Source organism: Balaenoptera borealis (genome assembly GCF_965194805.1).
Source record: "Balaenoptera borealis genome assembly, chromosome: 11".
NCBI classification, from domain to species: domain Eukaryota; kingdom Metazoa; phylum Chordata; class Mammalia; order Artiodactyla; family Balaenopteridae; genus Balaenoptera; species Balaenoptera borealis.
In genome coordinates, this window is record NC_138868.1 from 43,105,718 (window position 1) to 43,121,096 (window position 15,379).

General features: G+C 36.8%; 1 protein-coding gene across 20 annotated transcripts in view; it reads right to left on the minus strand.

Annotated features, from left to right (window-relative positions):
- The window catches only part of FAR1 (fatty acyl-CoA reductase 1), a 118,917-nt gene that overhangs the window by 76,373 nt on the left and 27,165 nt on the right, over positions 1–15,379 (minus strand). For 19 of the 20 annotated variants that reach the window (XM_082341518.1, XM_082341516.1, XM_082341528.1 and 16 more), the window contains one exon: positions 7,622–7,817. The exons of the other annotated variant lie outside the window; for it this stretch is intronic. In XM_082341518.1, the coding sequence (XP_082197644.1) occupies positions 7,622–7,810 (189 nt within the window). In that variant the 5' untranslated portion in view covers positions 7,811–7,817. The remainder of the gene's footprint in view (positions 1–7,621; positions 7,818–15,379) is intronic. 20 annotated transcript variants of the gene reach the window in all.

Sequence of the window (15,379 nt, forward strand, 5' to 3'; positions counted from 1 at the left end):
TGCTCTTCCCTTCTTTAGCTACCATCTCTTTATTCAATACCATCTTTTCCAAAGTTTTTAACCCACTGGTACCCCAATTAGTTCCGACTTTACTAAGTCCACTAATGCCCTCTTTAATGTATTTTATTCCCTTTCCAGAATTTATTTCATGGTCAACTATTTTCACTCCTTGCCAGCAATGAGGTTTACCTTCCCAGAGACATTCCTGTAAATCAGTGGTTCTCAAGTTGGGGCAATTTTAGCCCCCAGGGAACATTTGGTGATGTCTGAAGACATTTTTCTTTGTCAAAACTGGGATGGTGAGGAGAGGGAGCTGCTGGGATTTAGTGGGTAGAGGCCAGGAATGCTGACCACCCTACAATGCATAGGACAGCTCCCCATAACAAAGAATTATCTGGCCCAAAATGTGAATAGTGCTGAAGTTGAGAAATTCTGCTATAAGACAATGTCCCACTACAGTATATGCTCTATGCCTATGCTCTTTTATTCCTGTTTCAAAATCACAGAAGGCTCTACCTAAAAGTTTCTTAACAACTTTAAGTGTACATATTCACTGCTACTTGATATAAAAAGAACTCATTTTATTGATTCACCAGAAATGCTATACATAAGTGGGAATGAATGGCCCTAGGAGTAAGTGGTGGGATGTGCCGGGGGGAATTAAAAGCATAAGATAAAATGACAAAATTTTAGAGTATTTTAGTCAAGTATTTTTTAGACAAATACTTGGGGACAAGGCATTTTTATATTGAAAATAATGGCCATATGTTTAGACTAAACTATAAAAGTTCAACGAAATTTCAGGTTTTCAGTAAAAGATAATCATTTTCTTTACAAATTAGACTTACTGGTGCAGAAAAATTTTAGAAGCATTACCCTGGAGATCCCAGAGAAGATGCCCAACTCTTTCACATTTAACTTAGGTCCTCAATTCCAACCAAGACATCAGCTTCAATAATTGCTCCTATCCAATCTCTCTTAACACCTCTACACTCTCTCTTCCTTCCCTCCTCCCTCTTAAAAACTCTCTAGACTGTAGGCTCCATTAAGGCAGGGACTCTTATTTATTCCTGAATTCAACCCCTTACATCAAGTCAAGTGCCCAGCACTGAGTAGGCACAATAAATGTTTTCTTAAAAATAAAAAATGAATAAGAATAAATAACCTCTCACTAGGGGGAGGGAGGGTGTTGGGAAGGGAATTACAATATACCAATTACAAGTGGTTCATGATAAAATGCCAAGATGAGTAAACAAAGGGCAGAGATGGCAGCAAAACACACATGGAGGCATTATTACTTAAAATAGGCCTTGTGGTCTTATAGCCCCCTTGATGACTCCCTTCTCACAGGTTTTAAGGGAAGCAAAGAATTCCAAAAGGATCTGGCAAAAAATCAGAAAGAGGAAAAAGAAGAGACACTAACGTACACTATCTGAATAGTTAAGAAGTTTAGGGATAACTTCTAAATTTTGTAGAAAGGATTTTACATCCTACAGTTAAATAAAAATAAAAGCAACATGTTAAGTATCTGCTGCATGATGTCAAAGAAAAGCTACTGTGACATGACAATTAGTTCTAATCCAAAGAACTATCACAAAGGTATACGAAGTTCATTCAAAGTAAAAAGTCTGGTTAGTTGCTATGTAAGGATTTGCTAATTTTTTTGTTTTTTCCAACAGGACTGTAAGAATTTAGATAGACAAATGAGCATCATTCTGTTCCAAAAACAAAAAATAATGCTATCACTGACATTTCTTTGGAGGTATATGCCTATAGAGTCAGAGCCCTTGCAAAACTGAGCTCACAGCTTTCTAATCACTCTTGTTTCTGACTCCAATTTCATTCTCTGAATCTTTACTGCCAAGCTTGGGTTCAAATTAATTTTGGATGTCTGCAAAAGTCAACTCTCTCCTTAAAGCATGAACATTTGCCCCTATTCAGTATATCCATTAGAATGTGTCTGTAGGCTGTCCCCACATGGTCTAAGCAACACTGTACACTCTTAATCAGCACCAGTTCTCAAAGTGTGGAAGATCCTAGGAGTCCCTGAGACTCCTACTTAGGGAGTGCACAAAGTCAAAACTACTTTCATAATAAAAGTAAAACATTATTTGCATTTTTCACTTTCATTCTCTCACAAGTATTGAGAGGAATTTTCCAAAGCTACATGTGTAATGACATCATCACTCTTGATAGCTAATGGAATGTGTGCTTGTATGTATATTCTTTTACTTTAAAAATTTCTCAATTTTAAATGGGACCTAATGAAACTTAAAAGCTTTTGCACAGCAAAGGAAACCATAAACAAGACAAAAAGACAACCCTCAGAATGGGAGAAAATATTTGCAAATGAAGCAACTGACAACGGATTAATCTCCAATATTTACAAACAGCTCATGCAACTCAATATCAAAAAAAGAAACAACCCAATCCAAAAATGGGCAGAAGACCTAAATAGACATTTCTCCAAAGAAGATACACAGATTGCCAACAAACACATGAAAGGATGCTCAACATCACTAATCATTAGAGAAATGCAAATCAAAACTACAATGAGGTATCACCTCACACCAGTCAGAATGGCCATCATCAAACAATCTACAAACAAGAAATGCTGAAGAGGGTGTGGAGAAAAGGGAACCCTCTTGCACTGTTGGTGGGAATGTAAATTGATACAGCCACTATGGAGAACAGTATGGAGGTTCCTTAAAAAACTAAAAATAGAACTACCATACGGCCCAGCAATCCCACTACTGGACATATACCCTGAGAAAACCATAATTCAAAAAGGGTCATGTACCACAATGTTCATTGCAGTTCTATTTACAATAGCCAGGACATGGAAGCAACCTAAGTGTCCATCGACAGATGAATGGATAAAGAATTGGCACATATATACAATGGAATATTACTCAGCTATAAAAAGAAACAAAATTGAGTTATTTGTAGTGAGGTGGATGGACCTAGAGACTGTCATACAGAGTGAAGTAAGTCAGAAAGAGAAAAATAAACACTGTATGCTAACATATATATATGGAATCTAAAAAAAAAAAAAATAGTTCTGAAGAACCTAGGGGCAGGACAGGAATAAAGACGCAGACGTAGAGAATGGACTTGAGGACACAGGGAGGGGGAAGGGTAAGCTGGGACGAAGTGAGAGAGTGGCATGGACTTATATATACTAACAAATGTAAAACAGATAACTAGTGGGAAGCAGCCCATAGCACAGGGAGATGAGCTCAGTGCTTTGTGACCACCTAGAGGGGTGGGATAGGGAGGGTGGGAGGGAGACGCAAGAGGGAGGAGATACGGGGATATATGTATATGTATAGCTGATTCACTTTGTTATAAAGCATTAACTAGCACACCATTGTAAAGCAATTATACTCCAATAAAGATGTTAAAAAAAATTAAAAAAAAGAAAAGAGGAAACTAGAAGAGGAATACAGCATAAAGCTTACTTTGATAAATCTATACACAGAAAAAGATGGGTGAAGAGTTGAACTGGGGAAGCATAGATCATAACTACAGTGTGAATACCTGACTGGAAAATTGTTCTTGTTAACTCTCAGCACTCGATGAATGATCTAGCAATCCAGTATAAAATAAATCAATATTAATATTAATATTGCACTACAATTATCATAAGTACTAAATCACTATCATTGCTATTACTGCTTCTATCATGTTTTGAGTTTTTACTATGGCCCAGGCTTTGTGCAAAATGTTTTAAATAGCAGTATCTTATTTGAATCAATCATTCAACATGTATTTAACACGTGGTCTGTGTAAGGTATTGTTAAAGTCTCAAAACTTTATAAAGAGGTGTTACAGACTGAAAAAAAAAAATTCTCAATTTTAATCTCTACTACGATAAACATCAATAAGATACTTGAAATAAAACCTCACAAAAACAAAATCTCTTTGAAGTCCTCAATAATTTTTAAGAGTGTAAAGGGGTCCAGAGATCAAAAGTTTGAGAATCACTGCCTTAAATAAACAGAATCTTTCAACCTATTTGGATGATATGAAAAAATATAGCCATAAGGTAATAATATCAGTCTGCAATACACTGCAGTCAATATACATTATCAAATAATTTGCTCAAGAGTTTTAAAAGTCACTTGGAAAAAAGCTATAAATTATATCACGTTTTTTAAAAAGTCCTTATACTAGGCTACCAAATAGTTTTAATTTTAAAATGATATTGAATACAGTTTAGTCGATCTTCCCAGTTCTCAGGAAAAACTGAAAATGACCTTTGTACCTACCACACTTTAAGATGGCAAATTCTTCAAGCATAGTTATTATGTAGCTAGATTTTATGGTAGTAAATACTGAAATATTAACTCACATCTTTTTTTCATTGTCTCTAAAGAATTTAGAAACAATAATGAAAATGACTACAACTTGTCTTTTTTTTTTTTTGGCCATGCCACATGGCACCCGGGATCTTAGTTCCCCGACTAGGGATCGAACCCATGCCCCCTCCAGTGGAAGCAAAGAGTCTTAACCAATGGATCACCAGGGAAGTCCCTTGTCTTTTTTTTTAATTGAGATAACTAACACTGGTTTATAACATCATATAAGTTCCACGATTAGGACATTATATTTTGACTCCTATATACACTACTGCGTGCTCCCCAACAAAAGTTTAGTTTCCATCTGTCACCATACAGTTGACCCCCTTTACCCATTTCACCCTACCCCCAACCCCTTCCTCTCTGGTAATCACTACTCTGTTCTCTGTTTTCATGTTTAACCCACATCTTACTTTTAAAAATAAGTACGTAGAAAGTTCATGTGATAATTCCTTAATCTAAGAGTTTAAAAATACTAGCTACATTTTTCTCATGTGTAAGTATAAATATTTGTTTGAAGCCCTCTTCCTCAAGTCAAACAAGCAAAAATTTAAAAGAATAATTAACAATTTTAATTGTATTTTAAAAGGCAGAAACCTCACTTGGGGAGAGGAAGAGTGTTAGTAGGAATACTCCAGCACTTAGTATTTACTCTACATGCCTTATACAGAGTCCAGTAAAGCAGACACCACAGCTTACTCTGACACTCTTCCAACCTGCCAAGCAGTTCTCAGAGCCTCTGCCCGTGCTGTTCCCTCTACCTTTAACACTCTTCCTCCACGTACCACATGGATTCTTCCTCACTTCATCATTCAGGTCTGTGACCAAACGTCACCTCAGAGAGAACTTTTTCTGACCATCGTATCTAAAGCAGCACCTCCATCACTTTCAATCCCCCTTTTCTGCTTTACTTCTGAACAGCACGTGCCACTATTCAACATGTTATATAATTGTTAACTTGTCTCCCTAACTAGAATGTAAATTCCAAATGTTGGGATTTTGTTTTCTTCACTGCCGTATCTCTAGTAACCTGAACAGCTTCTAGTATATAGCAGGACTCACATCTTTGTGGAAGGGAGGGAAAATGGGAAGAACACAGTGCACGAGAGTTTGGGGCAATGGGAAGAACATTACTAGAGTATAACTACCCTTGTGAGCTATACTGTCACTGAGTAGCCCTCAAAGAAGTAGATTTGTTTTAAAAAGTAATTCAGAGAAAAGAAGTTTTTCTAGTTGAAGTAAAGATTATTTAAAGTTTTCATATGGGGACAAACTCAATAAACAGTGGGACAAAGGTAAATATTATTTTTATTCTTTAATGCCCTATTAATAGTTTCAAACAATTTATTTTTAAAAGGAAAAACAAATATTAACTTACACCTCACTGTTAAAACCCTGTGGGTCTAGGATTACCTCTTAATGGGGAGGAGGGGGAATACAAACAAAAAACATGGATGCTTCACAAAAGAGAGAAGTTTATCTTTCTGAACCAAAATTATATTTGAATGGAAATCATTCTCAAACAACGTAACATCTTAGTAAAGAAAACATTCTAAATATAGTTTAACCTTTTCTTAATTTATCCTTAGTCACTGTAGTGAATATTGGTGATTGTATTTTATTATAACGCTGTAATGTTAAGAAAATTAAAAGTTTTATTTAAACCCTCCCACACTTCTGTACAGGTCTTATTGTGTATCTTCTCTTTTTCTCTTAATTGTTTTTCTGTTATCATACTTTATCACTCCTAGGAGATAAGCTTCCCACTACTGCCCTAACCCATAAACTGACTCTTATTCTTTCTGATGTTAACCTCTGTTATTCACTGCCCTTCACACACTTCTCTTTTGCTTTTGTCATCTTCTCTTTTAATTTCTGTAAACTTGGGCACCAAGTTTTTTGCCATTGGCTTCAGGAAATTAAGCTATTTTTACTCAGTGTGTACCAGCTACAACATTTACAACTAGTAAGGTATCCAACTCTCAAGATTACTTTCCCCATTTTATCACAAAGCGTTCCATCATCTTTGTCTTACTTTCTTATCTATTGGGGAAGTAATGCTATAAAGTAGAAAGGGATTTGTTATCAAGTCATCTGCATTATATCTGACATCTATTAGCTACACAACTTCAGACAAAATAACCACCTCTGAGATTCACTGTCTATATTTGTAAAATGGGACATATCAACATCTGTCCCTACCAGAGCATGAGCTCTGGGTTCAACCGTCAGAGTTCACAGACATTGGCTCTAACACTAACTATATGACCTTGTAGAATGGGAATAAGACCAGTACTTACCTTGAAGAGTTCCTGTGATAAATACATATAAGGTGCTTTGCACACAGTGCCTGGCACAACTTAAGCACTCAATAAATGTCAGCCACTATTAACTATGGATTTCTACTGAAAGATCAAAACAGGCTGGAATACAAATCATGTTTAATAAATTATTTATTAACTCTAGAGAATTGTTAATCTATAATTAATCAACATATCTTTTGATACTTTTCAGCAATTCTTTCACTGCTCAGAGTAACTCAGAGGTTTCTAGTTTTGGTCTTTTTTGTTTTTTTATATGTAAGTCACAGCTGCCCTAGAAGGTTAAAAGGTACCAGATACCTACCTAATAACTAAAAAATTACGTAGCAACTATACCAAACTTACTACCAATGAATGTCAGATAAATTCTAAAGCTTGTGACTATGAAATAATTTTACTCCAGCTCATTTCCATATTTTCTTAGCCATATTTTAGTAAAGGTTCAAATGTACGACATACTCTTGTATTCTATATAACCCCTCTGTCATCATGTTCTTATTTGTCAAATGGGAATATGTGACTTTGCTACTTCCTAATACTTTTGTGGGGAGCAATTAGTGCTTACAAATCTTTAACTGTTATCAAAGCACTATGTCTCACAGCATAGTAGGAGTTAAAAACTAACTCATTATTATTATTCCGAAACTATTTAAACACCTAGTAATTACAAATAACCTGCCTCAAATATTCTAAAAACACATTAAACCTTTACCATAAAGGTAATTTAGAACTTGTTATATAATTTTGTTCATCATAGAAGAAAGCTTTTTTCTCCTACTGATCACAAGTCATATTCAGTTTACTGCCATTCTTATAGGATTTTTTTTTACCAATTTTTTTCAGGATACTTAAGAAATATACTCTGTTGATGATTACAATAATTACATGCACAAACACACACTTTTTTCTCTCTTCCAAATGATCATTTTCCATACTTACCTTGCCACTAATGACTTCTTCTACTCGCTCCTGGGGTGTCTGTCCAGCTTTCTGCCTCACCAAAACATACACTGAATTCACCTTAGGACAAGACCTCAGCAACTTTTCCAGAAGTACCTTCCCTAGGAAACCAGTAGCTCCAGTGAGGAGGACATTCTTGCCTTCATAGTATTCTGGGATTGAAACCATTCTGATCCTAAGGAAAATATGACAAATAAGCATCACTTCAAAGATTTATGTTCATTGTTACATACTGAAAATCTCTTGGTATTCAAGTAAGTATTTTAAAGGACAGGCAAAAATCAAAGTTCAACGTTAACACAAAAGGGGACATTAACGTTTGGCTCATTGTAGTATGGTGGAAAGTACAATGAACTGCAACACTGGCTTCTAATCCCTGTTTTCACCTGGACCACCTCGGACAAGTCACTCACCTTCTCTGGGCCTGGGTTTCTTTAGTACAGTTTGTACCAAGTGACCTCTAAAAATTCCTTCAGCAATAAGAATCCAAATCTCCACTTAAACCTCAGTTAAACCCCAAACATGAATAAGTGGTGTTTCTCTGTCTCCAAAAGTATTTATAACACCAAATACAGGTCAGCAGCAGGACTCAATTGCCTAGCTTGTATAACAGGGTGAGGTGTCATATTCACCTATCATCACCAGTTGAAACAAGAGGTAACACCAAGTCCTTTCTTTTACACGTCTGTAGTGACAATGTATTCAAAAGGTACATAAATCTCCCTTTTAAAAAAGTCATAGTAAGAAATATATAGACTGACTTAGCCTCCCTACCCAAATTCCACTGAAACAGCAGAAAAGAGAGTATACCGGGCTTCCCTGGTGGTGCAGTGGTTGAGAATCTGCCTGCTAATGCAGGGGACACGGGTTCGAGCCCTGGTCTGGGAAGATCCCACATGCCGCGGGGCAGCTGGGCCCGCGAGCCACAATTACTGAGCCTGCGCGTCTGGAGCCTGTGCTCCGCAACAAGAGAGGCCACAATAGTGAGAGGCCGGCGCACCGCGATGAAAAGTGGCCCTCGCTCGCCGCAACTGGAGAAAGCCCTCGCACAGAAACGAAGACCCAACACCGCCAAAAACAAATAAATAAATAAATTTAAAAAAAGAGAGTATACTAATAGAATGAACACACAAAAGAACCACGATGAGTGGAAAAAACAAGATGCAGAAGGACTCATGCAGTATGTCACTATTCAAGGCTCAAACACATTCAAAATAATGCTATTTATTGTTCAGAAATGCATACACATGATAATATTAATAAATGCATTAGAGAGAGTATAATACAATCAGAGAAGAGAATAAGAAGCTTCAATTGTATTTATGTTTTATTTAAGCCAAGAAGTAGATACCTGTATTTTATATCTAAATTTTTCACAATTATAAAAAATTAAATTCATAACAATCTGAAAACCCATTAAGAAGCAGAAAGAAAAGAAGGAAGGAAGGTAGGAAGGAAGGCAGGAAAAAAGAATTTCCACAAGAAATAGATGAGACTAAATTGATAGAGAAGCCATAGCATAAGAAATAACAACCTAATAAGCAAAACAAACATAGGAAAGGACCATAAGAAGGCAAGAGCTGTCCCAACCCCCTAAATAGAAAACACCAAGTTCAGGATCAAGAAGCTGAATAAAAGCTTAGGGAAATTAAGGTAACTAAAGGTTGCTCACAGAACAGCAGAGCCACTCCTGACAGTCTTACTTCCTGTATAAACTTTGGCTCCCAGGCTTAGTATCCAGATCTGCTGAGAACATCCAGCATGGGTGCTAGGGACAAAAGCGAAGTAGGGCTGAGTTTGAGGTTGCTCTGTACATCCACAAATGGAAGTGGGGCACTGGGAGAAAGGAAACAAAAACAACCAAAAGAAAAAACGTCTTCAGAGCACTCGTGCCCCAGAAATAAATTTTAGGTCCTCAGATTATCTGGCTGCTGCTGGCCCTTAAAACAAACTCATATAGAGCTCTCAGTAATTCCACTTGGAGAAAAGCTCTCTTGGAAAATCAGGCTTCAGAAAACTGAGAGGAAGGCAGTATCAGCTACCAAAACCAATCATACTAGTCCTTCATAAATATGGATAACTAAGGATCATCAGATATTTAAGAAATATCTACAAAATTAAGAAGGACTAAAATGAAAAGCAACAGAACCAACCACGAAGAAAACTAAGGTAATGAAAAATTTACAGGAAATTTAAATTCTAATAAATACTCTCCAAGTCATTCAAAAGAATATTGCATCCATCGAGTAAACTACTACGAAAAAGGAACAGAGAATAAGAAACCATTGGAGACGGAGTTCTGCCCACCACAGCAAGAGCCAGCTCTACCCACCACCCGTCCCTCCTATCAGGAAACTGGCACAAGCCTCTTAGATAGTCTCATCCACCAGAGGGCAGACAGCAGAAGCAAGAAGAACTACAATCCTGCAGCATGTGGAACAAAAACCATATTCACAGAAAAATAGACAAGATGAAAAGGCAGAGGGCTATGTACCAGATGAAGGAACAAGATAAAACCCCAGAAAAACAACTAAATGAAGTGGAGATAGACAACCTTCCTGAAAAACAATTCAGAATAATGATAGTGAAGATGATCCAGGATCTCCCAAAAAGAATGGAGGCAAAGATCGAGAAGATGCAAGAAATGTTTAACAAAGACCTAGAAGAATTAAAGAACAAACAAACAGAGATGAACAACACAATAATTGAAATGAAAAATACACTAGAAGGAATCAATAGCAGAATAACTGAGGCAGAAGAACAGATAAGCGACCTGGAAGACAGAATGGTGGAATTCACTGCTGCGGAACAGAATAAAGAAAAAAGAATGAAAAGAAATGAAGACAGCCTAAGAGACCTCTGGGACATTAAACACAACAATATTCGCATTATAGGGGCCCCAGAAGGAGAAGAGAGAGAGAAAGGACCTAAGAAAATATTTGAAGAGATTATAGGCAAAAACTTCCCTAATATGGGAAAGGAAATAGCCACCCAAGTCCAGGAAGCACAGAGAGTCCCATACAGGATAAACCCAAGGAGAAACACACTGAGATACATAGTAATCAAACTGGCAAAAATTAAAGACAAAGAAAAATTATTCAAAGCAGCAAGGGAAAAATGACAAATAACATACAAGGGAACTCCCATAAGGTTAACAGCTGATTTCTCAGCAGAAACTCTACAAGCCAGAAGGGAGTCGCATGACATACTTAAAGTGATGAAAGGGAAGAACCTACAACCAAGATTACTCTACCTGGCAAGGATCTCATTCAGATTCGATGCAGAAATCAAAAGCTTTACAGACAAGCAAAAGCTAAGAGAATTCAGCACCACCAAACCAGCTCTACAACAAATGCTAAAGGAACTTCTCTAAGTGGGAAACACAAGAGAAGAAAATGACCTACAAAAACAAACCCAAAACAATTAAGAAAATGGTAATAGGAACGTACATATTGATAATTACCTTAAACGTGAATGGATTAAATGCTCCAACCAAAAGACACAGACTGGCTGAATGGATACAAAAACAAGACCCATATATATGCTGTCTACAAGAGACCGACTTCAGACCTAGGAACACATACAGACTGAAAGTGAGGGGATGGAAAAAAGATATTCCATGCAAATGGAAATCAAAAGAAAGCTGGAGTGGCAAAACTCATATCAGATAAAATAGACTTTAAAATAAAGAACGTTACAAGACAAGAGGAAGGGCACTACATAATGATCAAGGCATCAATCCAAGAAGATATAACAATTGTAAATATATATGCACCCAACATAGGAGCACCTCAATACATAAGGCAACTGTTAACAGCTCTAAAAGAGGAAATCGACAGTAACACAATAATAGTGGGGGACTTTAACACCTCACTTACATCAACAGACAGATCATCCAAACAGAATATTAATAAGGGAACACAAGCTTTAAATGACACAACAGACCAGACAGAATTAATTGATATCTATAGAACATTCCATCCAAAAACAGCAGATTACACTTTCTTCTCAAGTGCACATGCAACATTCTCCAGGATAGATCACATCTGGGGTCACAAATCAAGCCTCAGTAAATTTAGAAAATTCAAATCATATCAAGCATCTTTTGTGACCACACGCTATGGAATTAGAAAGCAATTACAGGGAAAAAAAAGTAAAGAACACAAACACATGGATTGATTTGCATATATTGAAGAATCCTTGCATCCCTGGGATAAATCCCACTTCATCACGGTGTATGATTCTTTTAATGTGTTGTTGCATTCTGTTTGCTAGTATTTTGTTGAGGACTTTTGCATCTATATTCATCAGTGATATTGGTCTGTAATTTTCTTTTTTGTAGTATCTTTGTCTGGTTTTGGTATCAGGGTGATGGTGCCCTCATAGAATGAGTTTGGGCATGTTCCTTCCTCTGCAATTTTCTGGAAGAGTTTGAGAAGGATGGGTGTTAGCTCTTCTCTAAATGTTCGATAGAATTCACCTGTGAAGCCATCTGGTCCTGGACTTTGGTTTGTTGGAAGATTTTTAATCAGTTTCAATTTCAGTGCTTGTGATTGGTCTGTTTATATTTTGACAAAACAATATGTTACAAAATAACCAAGAGATCACTGAAGAAATCAAAGAGGAAATCAAAAAATACCTAGAGACAAAAGACAATGAAAACACGATTCAAAACCTATGGGAGGCAGCAGAAGCAGTTCTAAGAGGGAAGTTTATAGCAATACAAACCTACCTCAAGAAACAAGAAAAAGCTCAAATAAACAATCTAACCTTATGCCTAAAGGAACTAGAGAAAGAAGAACAAACAAAACCCAAAGTTAGCAGAAGGAAAAGAAATTATAAAGATTGGAGAAGAAATAAATGAAATAGAAACAAAGAAGACAATAGCAAAGATCAACAAAACTAAAAGCTGGTTCTTTGAGAAGATAAACAAAATTGATAAACCATTAGCCAGACTCATCAAGAAAAAGGAGGAGAGGACTCAAATCAATAAAATTAGAAATGAAAAAGGATAAGTTACAACAGACACTGCAGAAGTACAAAGCATCCTAAGATACTACTACAAGCAACTCTATGCCAATAAAATGGACAACCTGGAAGAAATGGACAAATTCTTAGAAAGGTATAACCTTCCAAGACTGAACCAGGAAGAAATAGCAAATATGAACAGACCAATCACAAGCACTGAAATTGAAACTGTGATTAAAAATCTTCCAACAGGGGCTTCCCTGGTGGCGCAGTAGTTGAGAATCTGCCTGCTAATGCAGGGGACACGGGTTCGAGCCCTGGTCTGGGAAGATCCCACATGCCACAGAGCAACTGGGCCCGTGAGCCACAACTACTGAGCCTGCGCGTCTGGAGCCTGTGCTCCGCAACAAGAGAGGCCGCGATAGTGAAAGGCCCGCGCACCGCGATGAAGAGTGGCCCCCGCTTGCCGCAACTAGAGAAAGCCCTCGCACAGAAACGAAGACCCAGCACAGCCAAAAATAAATAAATAAATAAATAAAATTTAAAAAAAAAATCTTCCAACAAACAAACGTCTAGGACCAGATGGCTTCACAGGTGAATTCTATCAAACATTTAGAGAAGAGCTACCACCTATCCTTCTCAAACTCTTCCAAAAAATTGCAGAGGAAGGAACACTCCCAAACTCATTCTATGAGGCCACCATCACCCTGATACCAAAACCAGACAAAGATACTACAAAAAAAGAAAATTACAGACCAATATCACTGATGAATATAGATGCAAAAATCCTCAACAAAATATTAGCAAACAAAATGCAACAAAACATTAAAAGGATCATACACCGTGATGAAGTGGGATTTATCCCAGGGATGCAAGGATTCTTCAATATATGCAAATCAATCAATGTCATACACCATATTAACAAACTGAGGAATAAATACCATATGATCATCTCAACAGATGCAGAAAAAGCTTTTGACAAAATTCAGCACCTATTTATGATAAAAACTCTCCAGAAAGTAGGCATAGATGGAACCTACCTCAACATAATACAGGCTATATACGACAAACCCACAGCAAACATCATTCTCAATGGTGAAAAACTGAAAGCATTTCTTCTAAGATCAGGAACAAGACAAGGATGTCCACTCTCACCACTATTATTCAACATAGTCTTGGAAGTCCTAGCCAAGGCAATCAGAGAAGAAAAAGAAATAAAAGGAATACAAATTGGAAAAGAAGAAGTAAAACTGTCACTGTTTGCAGATGACATGATACTATACATACAGGATCCTAAAGATGCCACCAGAAAACTACTGGAGCTAATCAATGAATTTGGTCAAGTTGCAGGATACAAAATTAATGCATAGAAATCTCTTGCATTCCTATACACTAATGATGAAAAATCTGAAAGAGAAATTAAGGAAACACTCCCATTCACCACTGCAACAAAAAGAATAAAATACCTTGGAATAAACCTACCTAGGGAGACAGAAGACCTGGATGCAGAAAACAATATGACACTGATGAAAGAAATTAATGATACAAACAGATGGAGAGATATACCATGTTCTTGGATTGGAAGAATCAATATTGTGAAAATGACTATACTACCCAAAGCAATCTACAGATTCAATGCATTCCCTATCAAACTACCAATGGCATTTTTTACACAACTGGAACAAAAAATCTTAAAATTTGTATGGCGACACAAAAGACCCCGAATAGCCAAAGCAATCTTGAGAGAAAAAAATGGAGCTGGAGGAATCAGACTCCCTGACTTCAGACTATACTACAAAGCTACAGTAATCAAGACCATATGGTACTGGCACAAAAAGAGAAATAATCAATGGAACAGGATAGAAACCCAGAGATAAACCCATGCACCTATGGTCAATTGATCTATGACAAAGGAGGCAAGGATATACAATGGAGAAAAGACAGTCTCTTCAATAAGAGGTGCTGGGAAAACTGGACAGCTACATGTAAAAGAATGAAATTAGAACACTCCCTAACACCATACACAAAAATAAACTCAAAATGGATTAGAGACCTAAATGTAAGGCCAGAAACTATAAAACTCTTAGAGGAAAACATAGGAAGAACACTCTTTGACATAAATCACAGCAAGACATTTTTTGATCCACCTCTTAGAGTAATGGAAATAAAAACAAAAATAAACAAACGGGACTAATGAAATTTAAAAGCTTTTACAAAGCAAAGGAAACTACAAACAAGATGAAAAGACAACCCTCAGAATGGGAGAAAATATTTGCAAACGAATCAACGGACAAAGGATTAATCTCCAAAATATATAAACAGCTCATGCAGCTCAATATTAAAAAAACAAACAACCCAACCCAAAAATGGGTAGAAGACCTAAATAGACACTTCTCCAAAGAAGACATACAGATGGCCAAGAAGCACATGAAAAGCAGCTCTACATCACTAATTATTAGAGAAATGCAAATCAAAACTACAATGAGGTATCACCTCACACCAGTTAGAATGGGTATCATCAGAAAATCTACAAACAAATGCTGGAGAGGGTGTGGAGAAAAGGGAACCCTCTTGCACTGTTGGTGGGGATGTAAATTGATACAGCCACTATGGAGAACAGTATGAAGGTTCCTTAAAAAACTAAAAATAGAATTACCATATGACCCAGCAATACCACTACTGGGCATATACTCAGAGAAAACCATAATTCAAAAAGACACATGCACATCAATGTTCATTGCAGCACTATTTACTATAGCCAGGTCATGG